Source organism: Lithobates pipiens, unplaced genomic scaffold (genome assembly GCF_037356315.1).
Source record: "Lithobates pipiens isolate NorthernLeopardFrog02 unplaced genomic scaffold, aLitPip1_a1.2 Scaffold_27, whole genome shotgun sequence".
NCBI lineage: Eukaryota > Metazoa > Chordata > Amphibia > Anura > Ranidae > Lithobates > Lithobates pipiens.
In genome coordinates this window covers 159,230,006-159,250,764 of record NW_027507788.1, presented here as the reverse complement: position 1 = coordinate 159,250,764, position 20,759 = coordinate 159,230,006, and the positions used below count along the sequence as shown (strand labels likewise).

The 20,759-nt window shown below is 42.5% G+C and overlaps 1 protein-coding gene across 3 annotated transcripts in view; it reads left to right on the top strand.

Annotated features, from left to right (window-relative positions):
* Window positions 1-20,759, top strand: part of CRTAM (cytotoxic and regulatory T cell molecule) — an 85,732-nt gene that overhangs the window by 4,654 nt on the left and 60,319 nt on the right. For all 3 annotated transcript variants that reach the window (XM_077457760.1, XM_077457759.1, XM_077457758.1), the window contains exons 2-4: window positions 372-509; window positions 2,500-2,652; window positions 20,184-20,324. In XM_077457760.1, coding sequence (XP_077313886.1) covers window positions 372-509; window positions 2,500-2,652; window positions 20,184-20,324 — 432 coding nt within the window. The remainder of the gene's footprint in view (window positions 1-371; window positions 510-2,499; window positions 2,653-20,183; window positions 20,325-20,759) is intronic.

Here is a 20,759-nt window from a genome sequence, read left to right as displayed (position 1 = left end):
TGTGAGTAGCACACTTCCTGTCCTGGTGGGGCCAATGTTCACTTGCTGTACAATAGCAATAGAAGAGCAGCATAGTCAACCTAGAACAGGACTACAAGACACCCCCCTTCTCCAGAACATGAGAGATAGTGGGTAATTGATAGTTCAGTACAGACTGAAATCACAGGAAGTTGACAATTCACTGAATTTTTGGCAGGATTAGGAATAGTTAGATTTTATACTTCTAATAAATATAACAATGCATTAAACTTTTTATTTACCAGACCTAAAGGGTCCATATATGCAAGTTCATTGTTAGAGCTTATCCTGTAGTACAGCATTTCCTGTACAGTGGTGCCAGAACCTAACTCACCACAAACGTTTTCTTGCAGCAAAGGTTTTCTACTCACGTGTGTCTGTGGAGGAAGGAAGGACCCTCACTCTTAGATGTGCGTTTCCAGGAAGCGACAGCTCCGCCATGCAATGGCTCACACCAAGGGGATATGTCACCTTCTTCAACAGTGAGAAAGGTGAGTGCGGAGTCCTTTAATTGTCATCATTATTTCCCTGGGATGAATAATGGATGGACAGGTTGAGTGAATGAAGAATAATTTAAAGGTTGAATCATTGAGCTGCTGTGTGTACAACCCTCTGGGACCATCTACTAGTCTGACAGCTGAAGTATCCAAGTGTAAGCAGGAGCCAATCACAGAGGCTTCTTATTCCCCGATCACTAACACTTCGCTACAGTGATTATTGCAGCAGTTAGGGCACTTTCACACTGGCTGGGCAGTTAAAAATAGGCGTCTGAGCTGTGGTTTTACTGCCCCCCTGGCCGCCAACATGAATTCTAACATTAAAAAAATAAAAAATCCCTGGTGGGAGGAATAGTCCCCCATCGATGGCATCATTGGGAGGGACAGTCCCCCAATCGATGGCATCATTGGGAGGAACAGTCCCCCAATCGATAGCATCATTGGGAGGAACAGTCCCCCAATCGATGGCATTATTGGGAGGAACAGTCCCCCAATCGATGGCATCATTGGGAGGAACAGTCCCCCAATCGATGGCATCATTGGGAGGAACAGTCCCCCATTGATGGCATCATTGGGAGGAACAGTCCCCCATCGATGGCATCATTGGGAGGAATAGTCCCCCATCGATGGCATCATTGGGAGGAATAGTACCCCATTGTTTGTATTATTGGGAAGAATAGTGCCCCATTGTTTGTATCATTGGGAGGAAAAGTGCCCCATCGTTTGTATAATCGGGCGGAATAGTGCCCCATTGTTTGCATCATCGGAAGGAATAGTGCCCCATTGTTTGTATGATTGGGAAGAATAGTTCCTTATTGTATGTATCATTCTGAGGAATAGTGCCCCATTGTTTGTATCATCAGGCGGAATAGTGCCCCATTGTTTGAATCATTGGGAGGAATAGTGCCCCTATTGTTCGCATCATTGGGAGGAATAGCCCCCTCTTTTTGGTGTCAGTGGTAGAAATAGTGCCCCACCATTGATGTCAGTTGGATTTGGCCCCTGGGCCGCAGTTTGATGACCACTGTTCTAGAGCAGTGGCCATCAACTCCTGTCCTCAGGACCCACTAACAGGCCAGGTTTGCAAGATAACTGAAATACATGACAGGTGATATCATTTTCTGCTCAGTGATTGCCGTATTCTAGTCTGCATCTCCCCAAGGTAATACATAAAACCTGGGCTGTTAGTGGGCCCTGAGGACAGGGTTGATGACCACCGCTCTAGAAGACAGATAATTGTATGAATTGGTTCATTTGTTGAATTCGTTAATTTGTCAGATTTGTCTCCAGTCCAGAAAAAAACCTGAAGAAATCTTTAAATTATTAGCACAGCATTGACATCAAAGTTACATCTACAGCTCATACTTTGTCACCATTTTTGATATGGTACAGAATGATTAGAACCCCTCCAGAGTTCTCACTGCTGCGGAGGTGGGGGAGGAGTGCCGAGAGTGATATAAAAAAAAAAATCTTTTTTTTGAAAACTCCAGTCAGTGGGAAAACAATGATCACTATTTTGCTGTATGAATTAAAAGAAGGTCAACGCGTTATGGGGGATTCTTCAGGGATTTGGTAATGTTGGATTTGTTGGTCATAAGTGTTACAGAACATCGATTAAACCTCCAGTGGCACAATGGACACTCAGGTACAAGGTTATCATATTAGGAGACAGACTTTATCCATCAGATTAGACTGAAGCTTTGAAGAAGAGGGGGCAGCAATCCTCCAAAACGCATTAACAATAAGGTGAAAACCTCCAATGGTGACAGTGTCAGCTATCCAACTTTCTCACTTTGGAGAGATTTCTTTGCACTTCCTGCTGTGTCTCCAGGAGAGAGAGTGAATGGAAATCTCTCCAATGGGACGCGGACAGCAACAAAAACACAAAACACACACTGATGGTGGGTATTACCATTCTCTACTCTCTACAAAGCTAAAAACAAGTTTGAGCTTTGCATTCACTTTCACTTTTTCTTGTTTTTAGTTTTGAAAGACAGAAGATTCCAATTGATCAGGTCATCACAGAACAGGCTTGTTATCAGTATATCCAATATTACCAGGGACGATGAAGGCGTGTATATGTGTTTACACTACAGCATACCCGTGAAAACCAAAGAGGTCAACGTTACAGTGCGAGGTAAGTCATACATACAGTGGCCGGGGGTTATTGATCTGAAATAAAATATGGAGGCTGGTGATTGGTCAGAAATAAAACATGCAGGCATGTAATTGGTTAAAATAAACCATGGAGAAAGGGGATTGGTCAAAAATAAAACATGCAGGCATTTGATTGGTCAAAAATAAAATGTGGAGAAAGGCGATTGGTCAGAAAAAAAAAAATGTGTAGGCAGATGATTGGTCAGAAATAAAACATGCAGGTATACGATTGGTCAAAAATAAAATAAGTGGGGGAAGGGGATTGATCAGCAATAAAATGTGGAAGAAGGGGCGCGATCAAAAATAAAACATGGAGGCTGGTGATTGGTCAAAAAATAAAAACGTGGAGAAAGGTGACTGGTCAAGAACACAATTTCGAGGTAGATGCTTTAAATGTCACTATGTAGATAATTTATAGCAACATAAACAAATTTATATCCTTTGTGGCTATTGAGGATTTTGTTTCCAGAGTTCAGCTTTAAAACTGGTTACAGTTGCTATGAAGGAGAGTTACTAAAACTGGTGCACTCAGGTGGCTTCTAACTTTAGCTTCATTTAAAGTGATTGTAAGGGTTTTTTTTTTCTTAAATAACATGCATATCAGTGTCCCCGAAGTTAGTCTTCTGGGGTTCCCCAGCGGCGTTAACTTGCGGGCGCACTCCTGAGTCCAGCACTCCGCGTCCATAGCCGCCAAATGCATGACTTGGCCCCGCTCCCTGCGTCGTTGGATTTGATTGACAGCAGCGGGAGCCAATGGCTGCGCTGCTATCAATCTATCCAATCAGGATAGTTTTCTCGAGACACTGGCCGGAGCTGGTGTGCTTGTTCCCGTCGTGCAAATTTCGGGGCTTAAGTATAAGGGGGGCTCGGGGGCGCTGCTGCATTAAAAAATGTTTTTCACCTTAATATATTGCATTAAGGTGAAAAACGGCAAGGGTTTAAAACTCCTTTAAGCTTTGTTAATAACTTCCGGATCACACCGGTGCGGCTTTGAAATCGCACTACTTCAGTGCAATTTCAAAGCTGCACATCAGTGCGATTTGCACTGATGATTTAAAGTGGAAGTAAACCCATCGATTTAAACAGTTAAAAAAAAACATTGGCTGTGCTCTCAGCCAAACTATCAAACCACCCAATGGCTGGTGTCATAACGAATCACATGTGCAGCACCATATCAGTTGAAGATTAAACAGAGGCAAAGATGGCAGCTTCCTTGGCTGAAAACGATAGAGGAGTTTACTTCCACTTTTATTGTGGCTTGCAACTTCTTTTAACCACTTAAGGACTGAAGATTTGCCTCCTTAATGGACCAGGCCATTTTTGGGCGATATGGTACTGCGTTGCTTTAACTGACAATTGCTCGGTCATGCGATGCTGTACCCAAACAAAATTGACATCCCTTTTTTCCCCATAAATAGAGCTTTCTTTTGCTGGTATTTGATCACCTCTGCATTTTTTTTTGCGCTATAAAAAAATAAAAAGCGCAATTTTGATTTAAAAAAAAAATTAAATATTTTCTCTTTTTTGCTGTAATGAATATCCCCCCCCCCCCCCCCAAAAAAAAAAATCTTCATCAGTTTAGGTCATTATGTATTCTTCTACATATTTTAGTTAAAAAAAATATATAATAAAAAATTAGCAATAAGTGTATATGGATTGGTTAGCACAAACGTTATAGCGTCTACAAAATAGGAGATAGATTTATGGCATTTTTATTAATATTATATATATCATTTATATATATTTTTTTTAGTAGTAATGGTTGTGTGATCAGCAATTTTTAGCAGGACTGGGACATTGCGGTGGACAGATCGGACACTTTTGACACTTTTTTGGGACCATTGACATTTATACAGTGATCAGTGCTAAAAAATAGCCACTGATTACTGTATAAATGTCACTGGCAGTGAAGGGGTTAACACTAGGGGGTGATCAAGGGGTTAAACGTGTCCTAGGGTGGTGTTTCAAACTGTGGGCGGAGTAGATTGCCTGGGAGTAGAGAGAAGATATTGTGGTTCCTGATTACTAGGAACAGCAGATCTCTCTCCTCTGTCCGAATAGGGATGTCTGTCTACATTGACAAATCTCTGTTCTGGCTCTCTGAGGAGCGATCGAGGGTGGCCAGCAGACATTGTGGCTGCCTAGAGCCCTTAAAGTGGCCACCATACAGCTACGGCAATTCATGCAGGGGATCCAAGCTGCTGTCGTATCCCAACGGTGACTGGTCAGCAAGTAGTTAAGAGAAGTCTATGTAAGTCGCAATTAAATCGTCAAAAAGTAGTGTGGGAACCTTTTTCATAATCTATGATATGAACAGTTTCAATGCCGAAAATAGGCTGCGACTTCCAAACTGTCAAATCACATGACAAATCGCACCAGTGTGAACTGGGACTTAAACCTAGAAGCCGATTGGCTACTATGCACAACTGCACCAGATTCTGTGTTTACCAGTTTTAGTAAATCTCCTCCATTGTGTCCTTTTCGAGTGACCCGGCCCATGTAACATTTTTTAGCATATTTAAAAGGGATTAAACTGAAAAAGTTTATCATATAACACACATTTAAAAAGCTCCATCAAAAGAGGTCAAAAATTTATTAAGTCTCCCTGGCGTTTTTTTGTTTAGAATTAATCATATTTCACTTAAAATCCAGGTATGTGTGGACACCATACTGTATGCATACCTCCCAACTTTTTGAGATGGGAATGAGGGACACCTATCAGCAAAAGTATTCAGGCATAGGACACACCCCTCTTGCCACGCCCCTTAAAGGAGAATTATAAAAAAAAAAAGAAGATTGGTTAACCACTTCCCGACCGGCGCACGGCGATGTACGTTGGCAGAATGGCACGGGCAGGCATATTGGCGTACAGGTACATCCATTTCTATATGCCACGGCTCGCTTGCCGGTCGGGACCCCCGTGAGTCCGGTCGCGGGACCCGCGGACTCGATCGCCGTGGGCATCCCCGCGATCGTCTCACGGAGCGGCCGAATGGAGGAAATGCTGTGTAAACAGCATTTCTCCATTCTAACAACTAGTGACGCTGATCTCTGCTCCATGTGATTGGAGCAGAGATCAGTGTTCACTAAATGAAAGCCCAACCCCCCCACAGTTAGTAACACGCCCCTAGGAACACTTAACCCCTACACTGCCACCCACTGGTTAACCCCTTCACTGCCAGTGTCATTTACACAGGAATCATTGCATTTGTATAGCACTGATTGCTGTATAACTGACAATGGTCCCAAAAATGTCCGATGTGTCCGCCATAATGTCACAGTCACAATAAAAATCTCTGATCGCCGCCATTACTAGTAAAAAAAAAAAAAAAAAATTATAAAAATGCCATAAAACTGTCCCCTATTTTGTAAACGCAGGGGTGATCAAATACCACCAAAAGAAAGCTCTATTTGTGGGAAAAAAAGGACATAAATTTTGTTTGGGAGCCACGTCGTACGACCGCACAATTGTCAGTTAAAGCGACGCAGTGCCGAATCGCAAAAAGTGGTCTTGTACTTAAGCCAGCAAAATGGTCCAGTCTGAAAGTGGTTAAACCCACAAGTGTTTTTTTTTTTTTACCACTAATATTCCTTTATATTGGATTTTGGAATTTACAAATGCAACAATTTAGGAATCAGATGAAAGGTTTAGTGCTGGAAAACACTTTTTGATAGATAAAAAGTGCATTTTATATACAACTATATAGATCAGACCAAAATGAGGGATACATGAGGAGGAAAGAGGGACAGAGGGACATTGCCCCAAATCAGGTACAGTCCCTCCAAATCAGGGACAGTTGGGAGCTATGCTGTATGTTCAACAGCCATTGGCTGTCCAGCTGTTGGGAAATTCTGGGACCTGTAGTTCCCCAGTGCGTGGCTGAAATTCCACATGTTACGATAAAGTACTTTCCAATCCTTATGTTCCCCTCAGCATGTAACAGACACGGCGTGACAAAAGTGTGGCTCATTCCTGTATGATGGGCTGATAAAGACTAAAAGTGAAACCAACAACATAGAGAAGAAGCCCCGACATTTAGAAAGAACCACAAAGAGCGACATACAGGAAACATTGCAGAAGTCGCACACACAGGAGCTTAACACGTCTAGTTCTCATCTCACTCAGGCCCCATGTATATCTATGGATGCATATTAGTGTGTTACGCACATGCACTGTGTGTGTATTTTTGGTGTGCATCCATGCAGCACATTATCCTACTTACATCGTAATGCATACACCAATAAACTTCCGCAGCCTGCAGAAAATAAAAAAAAATAATCATGCACGTTTTTTTGGCACAAAGGCTCACATTAACCCTTTCGCTGCCAGAGCCGCTTTTTGCGATTTTTTACACACGCTTTAAAAAAAATTCCTTTAGGTCTGAAGATTACACAAAACCCCCAAACATTATATATTTTCTGAAAGCAGACACCTAGAGCAGGGGTTGGAAACCTGGGGCCCTCCAGCTGTTGCGGAACTACAAGTCCCATTATGCCTCTGGGAGTAATTGTAACTGGCAGCCTTGCAATGCCTCATGGGAAATGTAGTTCCACAACAGCTGGAGGGACCCAGGTTGCCTACCCCTGCCCTAGAAAATAAAATAGTGATAGTTCAAATTTTTTGTGTCACAGGTTATTAATGTAATAAACACACACATTAAAAGGAAATCTTAGGTCGAACAAAACACAAACTACCCATATTGTTGGTAAAATATAAAAGACGAGGTTGTGCCAAGTAAACAAATACCCAACATGTTGAACCTTAAATTTGTGCCTAGCTGTGAAATGGCAGCAAACTTCAGTACCCTATATTTTCTATAGGGGACGCTCCAAAAGCCACCTATACTGTAGGTCACCAGTTTAGTGTTACGGAGGGGGTCTTGTGCTACAATTAACCACTTCAGCCTCGGACCAATAAATACCTTAAGGACCAGAGGTGTTTTTGCAATTTCGCACTGCGCTGCTTTAACTGGTAATTGCGCGGTCATGCAATATTGCACCCAAACGAAATTTGCGTCCTTTTCTTCCCACAAATAGAGCTTTCTTTTGATGGTATTTGATTGCCTCTGCGATTTTTATTTTTTGCGATATAAATGGAAAAAGAGCGAAAATTTTGAAAAAAAATGATATTTTCTTCTTTTTGTTATAAGAAAAATCGAATAAACTAAATTTTAGTCATACATTGAGGGCAAAATTTATTCAGCCACATGTCTTTAGTAAAAAAAATGTCAATAAGCGTATATTTTTTGGTTTGCGCAAAAGTTATAGCGTCTACAAACTAGAGTACATTTTCTGGAATTTACACAGCTTTTAATTTATGACTGCCTATCTCATTTCTTGAGGTGCTAAAATGGCAGGGCAGTACAAACCCCCCCCAAATGACCCCATTTTGGAAAGTAGACACCCCAAGGAAACTGCTGATGGGTATGTTGAGCCCATTGAATATTTATTTTTTTTTGTCCTAAGGGATTGAATAATGACAAAAAAAAAAAAAAAAAAAAAAAAGTACAAAAAGTTGTCACTAAATGATATATTGCTCACACATGCCATGGTTATATGTGGAATTGCACCCCAAAATATATTCCGCTACTTCTCCCGAGTACGGGGATACCACATGTGTGGGACTTTTTGGGAGTATAGTCGCGCACGGCATCCCGAAAACCAATCACCACCTTCAGGATTTCTAAGGGTGCAAATTTTTGATTTTACCCCTCACTACCTATCACAGTTTCGAAGGCCATAAAAAGCCAAAATAGCACAAAACCCCCCAAAATGACCCCATTTTGGAAAGTAGACACCCCAAGCTATTTACTGAGAGGCATGTTGAGTCCATGGAATATTTTATATTTTGCCACAAGTTGCGGGAATATTACAAACTTTTTTTTTTTTGCACAAAGTTGTCACTAAATGATATATTGCTCACACATGCTATGGGCATATGTGAAATGACACCCCAAAATACATTCTGCTGCTTCTCCTGAGTACAGGGATACCACATGTGTGGGACTTTTTGGGAGCCTAGCCGCGTACGGGACCCCGAAATCCAAGCACCGCCTTCAGGATTTCTAAGGGCATAATTTTTTTATTTTACTCCTCACTACCTATCACTACCTATCACAGTTTTGACGGCCATAAAATGCCAAGATGGCACAAAACCCCCCCAAATGACCCCATTTTGGAAAGTAGACACCCCAAGGAAACTGCTGATGGGTATGTTGAGCCCATTGAATATTTATTTTTTTTGTCCTAAGGGATTGAATAATGACAAAAAAAAAAAAAAAAAGTACAAAAAGTTGTCACTAAATGATATATTGCTCACACATGCCATGGTTATATGTGGAATTGCACCCCAAAATATATTCCGCTACTTCTCCCGAGTACGGGGATACCACATGTGTGGGACTTTTTGGGAGTATAGTCGCGCACGGCATCCCGAAAACCAATCACCACCTTCAGGATTTCTAAGGGTGCAAATTTTTGATTTTACCCCTCACTACCTATCACAGTTTCGAAGGCCATAAAAAGCCAAAATAGCACAAAACCCCCCAAAATGACCCCATTTTGGAAAGTAGACACCCCAAGCTATTTACTGAGAGGCATGTTGAGTCCATGGAATATTTTATATTTTGCCACAAGTTGCGGGAATATTACAAACTTTTTTTTTTTTGCACAAAGTTGTCACTAAATGATATATTGCTCACACATGCTATGGGCATATGTGAAATGACACCCCAAAATACATTCTGCTGCTTCTCCTGAGTACAGGGATACCACATGTGTGGGACTTTTTGGGAGCCTAGCCGCGTACGGGACCCCGAAATCCAAGCACCGCCTTCAGGATTTCTAAGGGCATAATTTTTTTATTTTACTCCTCACTACCTATCACTACCTATCACAGTTTTGACGGCCATAAAATGCCAAGATGGCACAAAACCCCCCCAAATGACCCCATTTTGGAAAGTAGACACCCCAAGGAAACTGCTGATGGGTATGTTGAGCCCATTGAATATTTATTTTTTTTGTCCTAAGGGATTGAATAATGACTAAAAAAAAAAAAAAAAAAAAAATGTACAAAAAGTTGTCACTAAATGATATATTGCTCACACATGCCATGGTTATATGTGGAATTGCACCCCAAAATATATTCCGCTACTTCTCCCGAGTACGGGGATACCACATGTGTGGGACTTTTTGGGAGTATAGTCGCGCACGGCATCCCGAAAACCAATCACCACCTTCAGGATTTCTAAGGGTGCAAATTTTTGATTTTACCCCTCACTACCTATCACAGTTTCGAAGGCCATAAAAAGCCAAAATAGCACAAAACCCCCCAAAATGACCCCATTTTGGAAAGTAGACACCCCAAGCTATTTACTGAGAGGCATGTTGAGTCCATGGAATATTTTATATTTTGCCACAAGTTGCGGGAATATTACAAACTTTTTTTTTTTTGCACAAAGTTGTCACTAAATGATATATTGCTCACACATGCTATGGGCATATGTGAAATGACACCCCAAAATACATTCTGCTGCTTCTCCTGAGTACAGGGATACCACATGTGTGGGACTTTTTGGGAGCCTAGCCGCGTACGGGACCCCGAAATCCAAGCACCGCCTTCAGGATTTCTAAGGGCATAATTTTTTTATTTTACTCCTCACTACCTATCACAGTTTTGACGGCCATAAAATGCCAAGATGGCACAAAACCCCCCCAAATGACCCCATTTTGGAAAGTAGACACCCCAAGGAAACTGCTGATGGGTATGTTGAGCCCATTGAATATTTATTTTTTTTGTCCTAAGGGATTGAATAATGACTAAAAAAAAAAAAAAAAAAAAAATGTACAAAAAGTTGTCACTAAATGATATATTGCTCACACATGCCATGGTTATATGTGGAATTGCACCCCAAAATATATTCCGCTACTTCTCCCGAGTACGGGGATACCACATGTGTGGGACTTTTTGGGAGTATAGTCGCGCACGGCATCCCGAAAACCAATCACCACCTTCAGGATTTCTAAGGGTGCAAATTTTTGATTTTACCCCTCACTACCTATCACAGTTTCGAAGGCCATAAAAAGCCAAAATAGCACAAAACCCCCCAAAATGACCCCATTTTGGAAAGTAGACACCCCAAGCTATTTACTGAGAGGCATGTTGAGTCCATGGAATATTTTATATTTTGCCACAAGTTGCGGGAATATTACAAACTTTTTTTTTTTTGCACAAAGTTGTCACTAAATGATATATTGCTCACACATGCTATGGTTATATGTGGAATTGCACCCCAAAATATATTCGGCTACTTCTCCCGAGTATGGGGATACCACATGTGTGGGACTTTTTGGGAGTCTAGTCGCGTACGGCACCCCGAAAACCAATCACCACCTTCAGGATTTCTAAGGGTGCAAAGGCCATAAAATGCCAAAATAGCACAAAATACCCCCAAATTACCCCATTTTGGAAAGTAGACACCCCAAGCTATTTACTGAGAGTCATGTTGTCTGAACGAAAAAAAAGAGATTGATCGGTGGGTATGCCCACCATTAGATACCTCCCTTCATCCACCCACTTCTAATGATGGACATACATGCACCATTTATATATGCCGAAGCATGGGGGCATCCTCCCGCAAAAAAGTTATGCCGCGTACATACGTTCAAACTTTTCCATGGGCAAGCCCCCTGTCGGAATTTTGACCGTATGTACGCGGCATTAGGAGCAAAATCACTCCTCCACCCCTTATGCCCCCATGCTTCGGCATATATGCTCTTTTTTAACTGTGGTGGTGAAATCACCGCCTACAGCACTGGAGTCACGGCTTTATGTATCGTGGGAGCAAACGCTGTTGCTGTCAAGATAAATAAATCCGCGCTGCAGCTGAATGGCGTACCTGCTAAGCAAATTATGGTTAACGTTAAAACAAAGTAACATCCCAGTAAAACCTTACCATACCATACCTGCAAAGCAATTGCCAAAAAAAACAGTAAAAAATAAAACATTTTTTAACACAACCTGTGCCTAAAATATATATATGCCGAAGCATGGGGGCATCCTCCCGCAAAAAAGTTATGCCGCGTACATACGTTCAAACTTTTCCATGGGCAAGCCCCCTGTCGGAATTTTGACCGTATGTACGCGGCATTAGGAGCAAAATCACTCCTCCACCCCTTATGCCCCCATGCTTCGGCATATATGCTCTTTTTTAACTGTGGTGGTGAAATCACCGCCTACAGCACTGGAGTCACGGCTTTATGTATCGTGGGAGCAAACGCTGTTGCTGTCAAGATAAATAAATCCGCGCTGCAGCTGAATGGCGTACCTGCTAAGCAAATTATGGTTAACGTTAAAACAAAGTAACATCCCAGTAAAACCTTACCATACCATACCTGCAAAGCAATTGCCAAAAAAAACAGTAAAAAATAAAACATTTTTTAACACAACCTGTGCCTAAAATATATATATGCCGAAGCATGGGGGCATCCTCCCGCAAAAAAGTTATGCTGCGTACATACGTTCAAACTTTTCCACGGGCAAGCCCTCCGTCGGAATTTTGACCGTATGTACGCGGCATTAGGAGCAAAATCGCTCCTCCACCCCTTATGCCCCCATGCTTCGGCATATATGCTCTTTTTTAACTGTGGTGGTGAAATCACCTCCTACAGCACTGGAGTCGCGGCTTTATGTATCGTGGGAGCAAACGCTGTTGCTGTCAAGATAAATAAATCCACGCTGCAGCTGAATGGCGTACCTGAAAACATGAAAAATGGTTAACAATAACACAGTAAACAGTAAAGTATAAAAAATTTGAGAGAAGAGAGAGAGAGAGAGAGAGAGAGAGAGAGAGAGAGAACAATAAAACGACAACTATTTTTGGTTTTTATATTTTATATTTTTTTTGGTTTTTTTATTTTACTTTTTTTTTTTTTTTTTTTTTTTATACACTTTTTTTTGAACTGTAAACTGTAACTGTAACGGTTCGGGTCTCTCAAAATGCGATGGCATCTTGGGAGACCCTGTGTTAGTGTGCCTAGCCTGTGAAATGCTGTACCCTACGCTAATACTTCACTAGTGTGTGGTAGCGTTCAAAACACTCACCCTGACAAAGACCAGGCTGGCCAGGACAGCGTGGACAATAAGAACGGGTGTCACGCCTATATCCGCGCTTGCTACAGACACGACATCTTTTTTGGGGGGCTCGTTGGGTAGGGGTACTCGGGAGGACATAAGAATAATGCCTCTCATACAGCCGGCTTACTGCATTTGGTTGGGAATGGTGAGGTACAGAACCGTCTGGAAACAGAAGCTCTGTGACAACCTCTCTTTGGAAGAAAAGAAAGGTTAATGTTCCGCCTGAAGCTTTGTATAGCACAAAAGCATTCAGCAAAGCCAATTGAAATAAGTAAGCAGACACTTTTTTGTACCAGCGTCTGGTCTTACGGGAAGTTAGATACGGCGCTAACATCTGGTCATTGAGGTCCACCCCTCCCATATTTTTGTTATATTCGTGGACACAGAGGGGTTTCTCCACAATACCAGTCGCCGTAGAAATTTGGACCGTCGTGTCTGCATGAAGGGAGGTAAGAACGAAAACATTCTTATTATGCCTCCACTTCATAGCGAGCAAATTATTACACCGATAGCAGGCTCTCTCCCCCAGCCTAAGACGGGAATCTACAAGCCGCTGGGGAAAGCCCCGGCGATTAGGTCGCACGGTGCCACATGCTCCAATCTGATTATCAAATAAATGACTAAACAGTGGCACGCTGGTGTAATAGTTGTCCACGTACAAGTGGTACCCCTTTCCGAATAAGGGTGACACCAATTTCCACACTATCTTGCCAGCGCTTCCTATGTAATCAGGGCAGTTCTCCGGCTCTACGTAACTATCTTTACCCTCATAAACCATAAAGCTCCATGCATAGCCTGTGGCCCTGTCACAGCACTTATAGAGCTTGACCCCGTACCTGGTACGCTTGTTGGGAATGTACTGTTTGAATGACAAGCGACCAGTAAACTTAACCAGGGACTCATCAACGCAGACAACTTTTTGGGGAATAAACAAGTCTGCAAAACGTTGGTTGAAGTGGTTTATGAGGGGCCGAATTTTGTAGAGCCGATCGTATTCAGGGTCTCCACGTGGACGACAAAGTTCATTGTCACTGAAGTGCAAGAACCGCAAGATCTGCTCGTATCGTGCCCTGGGCATGGAGTTAGAGAACAGGGGCATGTGGTCAGCCGGATGCGTGGACCAATAAGCCCGCATCCGCATAAATTTGTGTGTGCCCATGTTGAGGGAAAGGCCCAGAAACGACTTAAATTCGGAAACCGTAACTGGTTTCCAATCTCTGGCAAGAGACGGCAACTGGGGATTAGCGGCGATGCGTTGACCAGCATATAAATTGGTTTGGTCCACAATAGATCTATAGAGATCTTCCGTGAGATACAGAGAATAAAAATCGAGTGGCGTAAAATCATCTGTATCCACCTGAATACCGGGTTGGGCAGTGAATGGGGGAAGTACGGGTTCTGCAGAAGTGGTGGGCACCCAATTGGGATAGGCGAATTCTGCAGGAAGGGCACTATGGGTACGACGGGCCTGTCTTTGTCTTCTTCTTCTTGGTGGCAGCGGGACACTACTTGTGCTTGCCACCTCGCCAGCTTGAACTGCACTTATGGGACTCGCCACGTCACCACGTGATACTGCAGTGCTGGATGTACGCCCAGGGTGTACTAGGCCGCTGGTGCTTGCCAGTTCACCAAAAGGATGAGCGGCGCTAGTACTGGCTCTATACTCCATACGAGGGACTTCCGGTTCCTGCACCTCAACAACATCAGAAAATCGGGGCCGGGTACGCCTGACAATAGCAGGGACCTCTTCTTCGTCGTCAGAGCTATCTGACATGGAGGCGCTGTCCTCTACAGGTTCGTATTCTGAGCCTGATTCTGACAGATCAGTGTCTTCCTCTTCACTATCTGTCATGCTCAGAAACGTGTAGGCCTCTTCACTAGTGTACCTTCGCTTTGCCATTTTGGGCTCTAAATTTAGGGGTACAGTAGTGAGACTCACAGGTAAAAAAGCACCTAGCCTGTCAGCGACTGTATAAAACGCTACCAAAAAAAACTGTTAGCGATCGCAGGGATCAGGCCTGACTCTGCGAACGCTGCAGTTATGTGTGTTGTGTTTTGTAAGTGACAGTGATCGATCGATACTGCACTTGGGTGGGCTGGGCTGGGCTGGGCTGGGCAGAGGGGCAAAACGCAGGTGCTAGCAGGTATCTGGGCTGATCCTGCTAACAATGCGTTTTTTTAGAACCCTAAATTGCTGGGCACGCTAGTATAGATCTGATCAGATCAGATATTGATCTGTTCGGATACTATACCACTAAGGGAGGTGTATGCTTTGCGCGTGGGTGTTAGCGGTGCTGGCACTAACCTAGCACTGCCTGGGGCGACGCAGACCCTTTCTGACCCTAAAACCAAATTTACATCACCCGCCGGGTGATCAGGGGGTTAAACCTTTATTAGGTAATAAATGGCGGGTGCCCTGATGCTATAAAAAGCGAACTACCAAACCAGCGTCACCCGTAACACTTATACGGTGATCACTGGTGAAAGGGTTAACTAAGGGCAATCAGGGGTTAAAACCTTTATTGGGTATTTATATGGGGGTACCTGAAGCTTTATAAAAAGCTGACGGGGAACCTAAATAACTAAATAACTAACTGGCTAACCAGCGTCACCAGTGACACTTATGCAGCGATCGCTGGTGAAAGGGTTAACTCTAGGGGCAATCAAAGGGTTAAAACCTTTATTAGGTTATATATCGGGGTACCTAACGGTATAAAAACCTGGCGTTGAACCTAAAAAAAAACTAGCTTCCTAGCGGGACCAGTGACACTATTGCAGCGATCAGAAAAACGATCGCTTAGTGACACTGGTAAAAGAGGGTGAAAGGGTTAACTGGGAGGGCAATCAAAGGGTTAAACCTTTATTAGGGGGGGGTAGGGGGCTACCCTGGACCTAAAGGGGCCTAACACTAGCTGCCCTGACACTTTTTACAGTCACAACTGACACTAAATGTAGTGATCAATAAATAAATGAACACTGCATTAGTGACACTGTGACTGGGGGGGGGGCGGGGGGCCGATCGGGGGGGTGATCGGGGGGTGACTGGGGTGAAATGTGTGCCTGTGTGTACCTATGTGTCAGTGGACTGTTGGTGCACTTACTTGCGTCTTCACTCCTCGCTGTCTGGTTCAAAAAGACCGCCACGAGGAGTGTGACATCACTTCCTCCTCCTGTGTTTACATTTTCACAGGGGAGGAAGTTCGTCACTGGCCAGGAGCGATCGAGAGGGGATGGGCGGAAACCAACGGCCATCCCCTCATCGCCGATCGCTCCGGCACCGAAAGGGACCGCCGTATCTAGCGGGAGGGGGTCCGATCGGACCCCCCACCCGCTAGAAGGCAATCACGTACATTTACGTGATTCTGCCTGCCTGTGCCATTGTGTTGACGTACATTGGCAATACGGCGGTCCCGAAGTGGTTAAAGTTAAACTTTTTTTTAGTTCAAAAATTTTTTTATTAGCATAGGAAACAGAGTGCATAGGAAACTGCATTTTGTCTTGTACACAACGATGAAAGATAGTAGCAAAATGTACTCTAGACCATGTCAGGTTACAATAAAGTTGACAAATTAGCAATATGAATTACATCTGTCTGAAACCTAATATACGGTACATTAATCCTAGACACCAGAGCATATAAGCATATATATATACAGTATACAAAAAGGCTAGGACATTATCCTATACAAAAGTGCAGGAGAACCAGTTCTGTGTATACAGAAAGCTACAGAACATTCACACCGTAACTAGCATTACCCAAAATCACCTCCAGGGTGAACGGTTATTGTGATTGGGTACATTAATAGAGTGGATAATAAAGTACAAGGCAAGAAAAGTAGAAGGAGAAAAAGGAGGAAAGGAGGGAAAGACTAGGAAGGAGATGATAGGAAGGAGAGGAAGAGAAAGGAAAGGGAATAGAGGAGGGATGGGGGAAGAAGAAAGTGAATAGGCGAGAGTTTCGGTCGGCCGGCTCCCACTAAACAACTATAGGCCAGCAGTTAACCGCTAACCCAGGAAAAACGTTACTACGGATCCAATAGATGGTGATCAAAGTGTAGGGGTAGGTAGTGTTCAACCCATGGGTGCCATATTTTAGAGTGTCGGGGGTCAGTATCTTGAACAGTTGCTTCGATTTTGCTGTGTATCATTGCTTGCGTAACCCTGTTCTTGGTTTCAGCCAAGCGCAGGGTGGGAGTTTTCCAGACTTTGGCTATTGTTTGTTTGGCTGCCGTGGTGACCTGCAGAGCCAGACGCATCTGCGCCTTGGTGTACAAATTTGGGTAGAAATTGAGGAGGGCCAAAGCCGGGTCAGGATCTATTGTTTTATCGATCAGAGTGGATAAAATCAGAAAAATCTCAGCCCAGAAGCGTTGAACCACTGGGCAGGTCCACCAAATGTGCAAGTGCGTGCCCCTCTCGCTACAGCCACGAAAACAGTTTGGGGAGTAAGAGGGTAAAAATTTTGCTATTCTATCTGGCACTAAGTACCAACGCATGAGAACTTTGTAACTCGCTTCCAGGGCCACAATATTCTGTGAGGAAAGTTTAATGTGTAGCCAAATATCAGACTACTAACTTTTTTTTTCATCACATAGGGGACAAAAAGTCCCCTTATGTGATGTTTTTTAGGTGACGGGTTCTCTTTAACCACTTGCCGACCAGCTGTCACAGTTGATGTGTGGGCGCGCATTCATTAGCGGGGGAGCCAATCAGTGGGTCCGGCGGACTTGATGTCCGCTGGCCACCCGCAATCGCTCCACAGACAGGCAGAACGGGGATCTGTCAATGTAAACAAACAGATCGCTGTTCTGATTGAGAATACAGAGAGATCGCTGTTCCTAATGTAGGAACAGACGATCACTCTATACTTCCCTATCAGTCCCCTAACCCCCACAGTTATAAACACCTCCCAGGGAACACATTTAACCTCTTGATTGCCCCCTAGTGTTAACCCCCTTCCCTGCCAGTGTCATTTATTCAGTAATCAGTGCAATTTTATAGCGCTGTATAAAGGTCACTGGTCCTACAAAAAAAAAAAAAAGAAGAAGAAACTGCCATATTTTTTATTGGTAAAAAATAAAAAAAAATAAAAAAAAATAAAATAAAAATGCAATAAATCTATTCCCTATTTTCTAGATGCTATAACTTTTGCGCAAACCAATCAATATACGCTTATTGCGATTTTTATATTTTTTACCAAAAATTTGTAGTAGAATTTTGGCCTAAACTGAGGAAGAAATTTGTTTTTTTTTAATTTTTTTAGGATATTTTTTTATAGCAAAAAGTAAATATTGTTCTTTTAAAAATTGTTTATAGTGCAAAAAATTTAAATCTGCAAAAGGTCATCAAATACCACCAAAAGAAAGCTATTTGTGGGGACATACATTTTGTTTGGGTATACCGTCGCATTACATCATTACGTCGCATTACTGGGCAAGCGGAGCCCAAAAAGCATGGATTGCTTCCGCTCAAATGCTTTCACCTGACAGGCAGGAGTCTGTGTGTGAGATATTTCCCGTACGACGTACGGACCTGGCAGCAAAAGAGTTAAAGGCCTGTAGGAAATGGGAAATGGATAGGCATATAAGCGCATTTACCACAATGCTAACTGATGCGTCAAGAAACACGTTCCACAACAGATGTGCGTATGTATAGGTCAAACCCTCAGCGTTCTGGACAGTTCACTAAAGTAAAATAAATTCGCCAACTTATTATTATCACAGAAAATACGGAGTTTAAGGGCCCATATACACGTGACCATTGCACTAACATGCATCAGATTGTGTATTTTACGGCATGTTACTGCAATCTATGGTAACATGTACAATATGGGGAGGTATGTTGCAGTGCCTTTCACTTAGAACTTATGATTGTGTGGTGAGAATTGGATAGTACAAACAGTTTTACAGCTTGGCGATTTGGTTTAAACTCTTTATTTGGTAAAAAAGCATTTGCATGCACCAACGCGTTTTGAGAGGTGTGGTCTCCCTTCTTCAGGGCTTAGTGGAATTCTGGTGGTTAGGCTCAGAATACATATACTGTTAGGACTGGCATGACATATGGGTGGTTGGGTAAACAGCATTCCGGTGCGGGCATTATTGGCAACCAGCAGCGTTTGCTCACCTCTAAAACACATTGGATGTACATTACTTTCCTGTGTGTGAGAGATATATATATATATATTTATATATATATATATATATATTATATATATATATATTATATATATATATATATATTTTTTTTTTTAAATCCAATCACCAAGTTATTTGACTGTACTAGGCGCTTCCTCACCACACTATGAGCAACATCCCCATAGTTAGCTAAAACAAGGCAAACAACTCACAAGAGACTAAACTCGACCATTACTCATCCAATGTTACCCAACCTCTAATAGACCGTTCTTTTCATATTACATTAGCTGGCAACTCACTACAATGTATGTTTCCAACTACCAAGGCTGGAGAAAAATGGTCAGGTTCATTTTTTCATGTGTTAAGGTGTGCTGCTACAAACCACAAATAAATTGCCCTAATGCAGCATGCCTTAGCCATGAATGCATAGTATGAATGGGTCCAAATCATTTTGGTGGAAATTTGGAAAGATCCCACGTCTATGGTGAAACCTTGTCCTTTGATTGTATTGGTTTTATGCTTTAGTGTGTAAATTCTACATACAGTAAAAACTTTGTTTGAGAGCTTTTTGCAAGACAAGCAAAATGTAAAAAAAATTTTTTTGACTTGATATACAAGTAGCGTCACGTCACAACTGAGTATAAAAGAGAAGAGAGGCGCCTCCAAGTGTAGCAATATGGTGACATTTAATGAAGGTACAACATTTAGCAACTCGCACGGTTGATGATTAACTAGTTGCCGCCTGCCCACCGTCAAATGACAGCAGGCATTACGCTCGCAATCCAAGGTTTTACTGTACGCTACCAAAAGTATTGGGACACCTGCCTTTATACAAACACAAATTTTTACTGGTATCCCAGTCTTAGTCCATAGGGTTCAATATTGAGTTGGCCCACCCTTTGCAGCTATAACAGCTTCAACTATTCTGAGAAGGCTGTCCACAAGGTTTAGGAGTGTGTCTATATGAATGTTTTTTTTTTTTTTTTGGTTTTAAACTTTTTTTTTTTTTTTTTTAAACAAATTGAAAGAAAAGGAGGGCAAAGCTGTGTTCAATGTTAATACCCAAATGTGCAAGGAAATAGAAAAAAAAAAAAAAAGGGAAATGTTTGGATAATTGACTTGAACACAGTTTCACACAACGGGGATGACATTCACATTGAATAGCCCGCCCCCCCCCCCTTTAGTAAATCAAATCAGTTATCAAGGTGAATGAGCCCTAATTTATATCCATCTCTATTGCAGCTACCCCTTCCCAGCCTATCATAGAGGTCGCTCAGATCCCTGGAAAATCCTCTAAAGATGAAATTGTCCTAAACTGTTCAACCTCTGGTGGCCGGCCCTGCCCCAGGATCACATGGCTAGTGGGTCACACCGAGTTGTCAGGTAGGTCAAAGAATCCAAATGTTCCTTTACTATGAACACCATATACTGGAGTACGTGCAAACAGAAAAAACAGCGGCAAATTATCAGTTCAAAGGACTACATAACCTTAAGGCCTCATGCACACCGGGCGTTTTTTATTTTTTTTAAACTGTCCTAGAATTAATGACAGGAATAATACCACTGGATTGGCACAGGGCCAATGTGGTGCCTATATTTAAAAAGGGAACAAAGTCTTTACCAAGTAATTATAGACCCGTTAGTTTAACTTCTATAGTTGGGAAGATACTGGAGGGATTAATAAATAACCACATAGATGAGTTCTTGCAGGAAAAAAATATTTTGAGCAACAGACAGCATGGATTCATGAAAGACAGAAGTTGTCAGACAAACCTGATTTCTTTTTATGAGGTGGCAAGTAAAACCTTGGACAGAGGG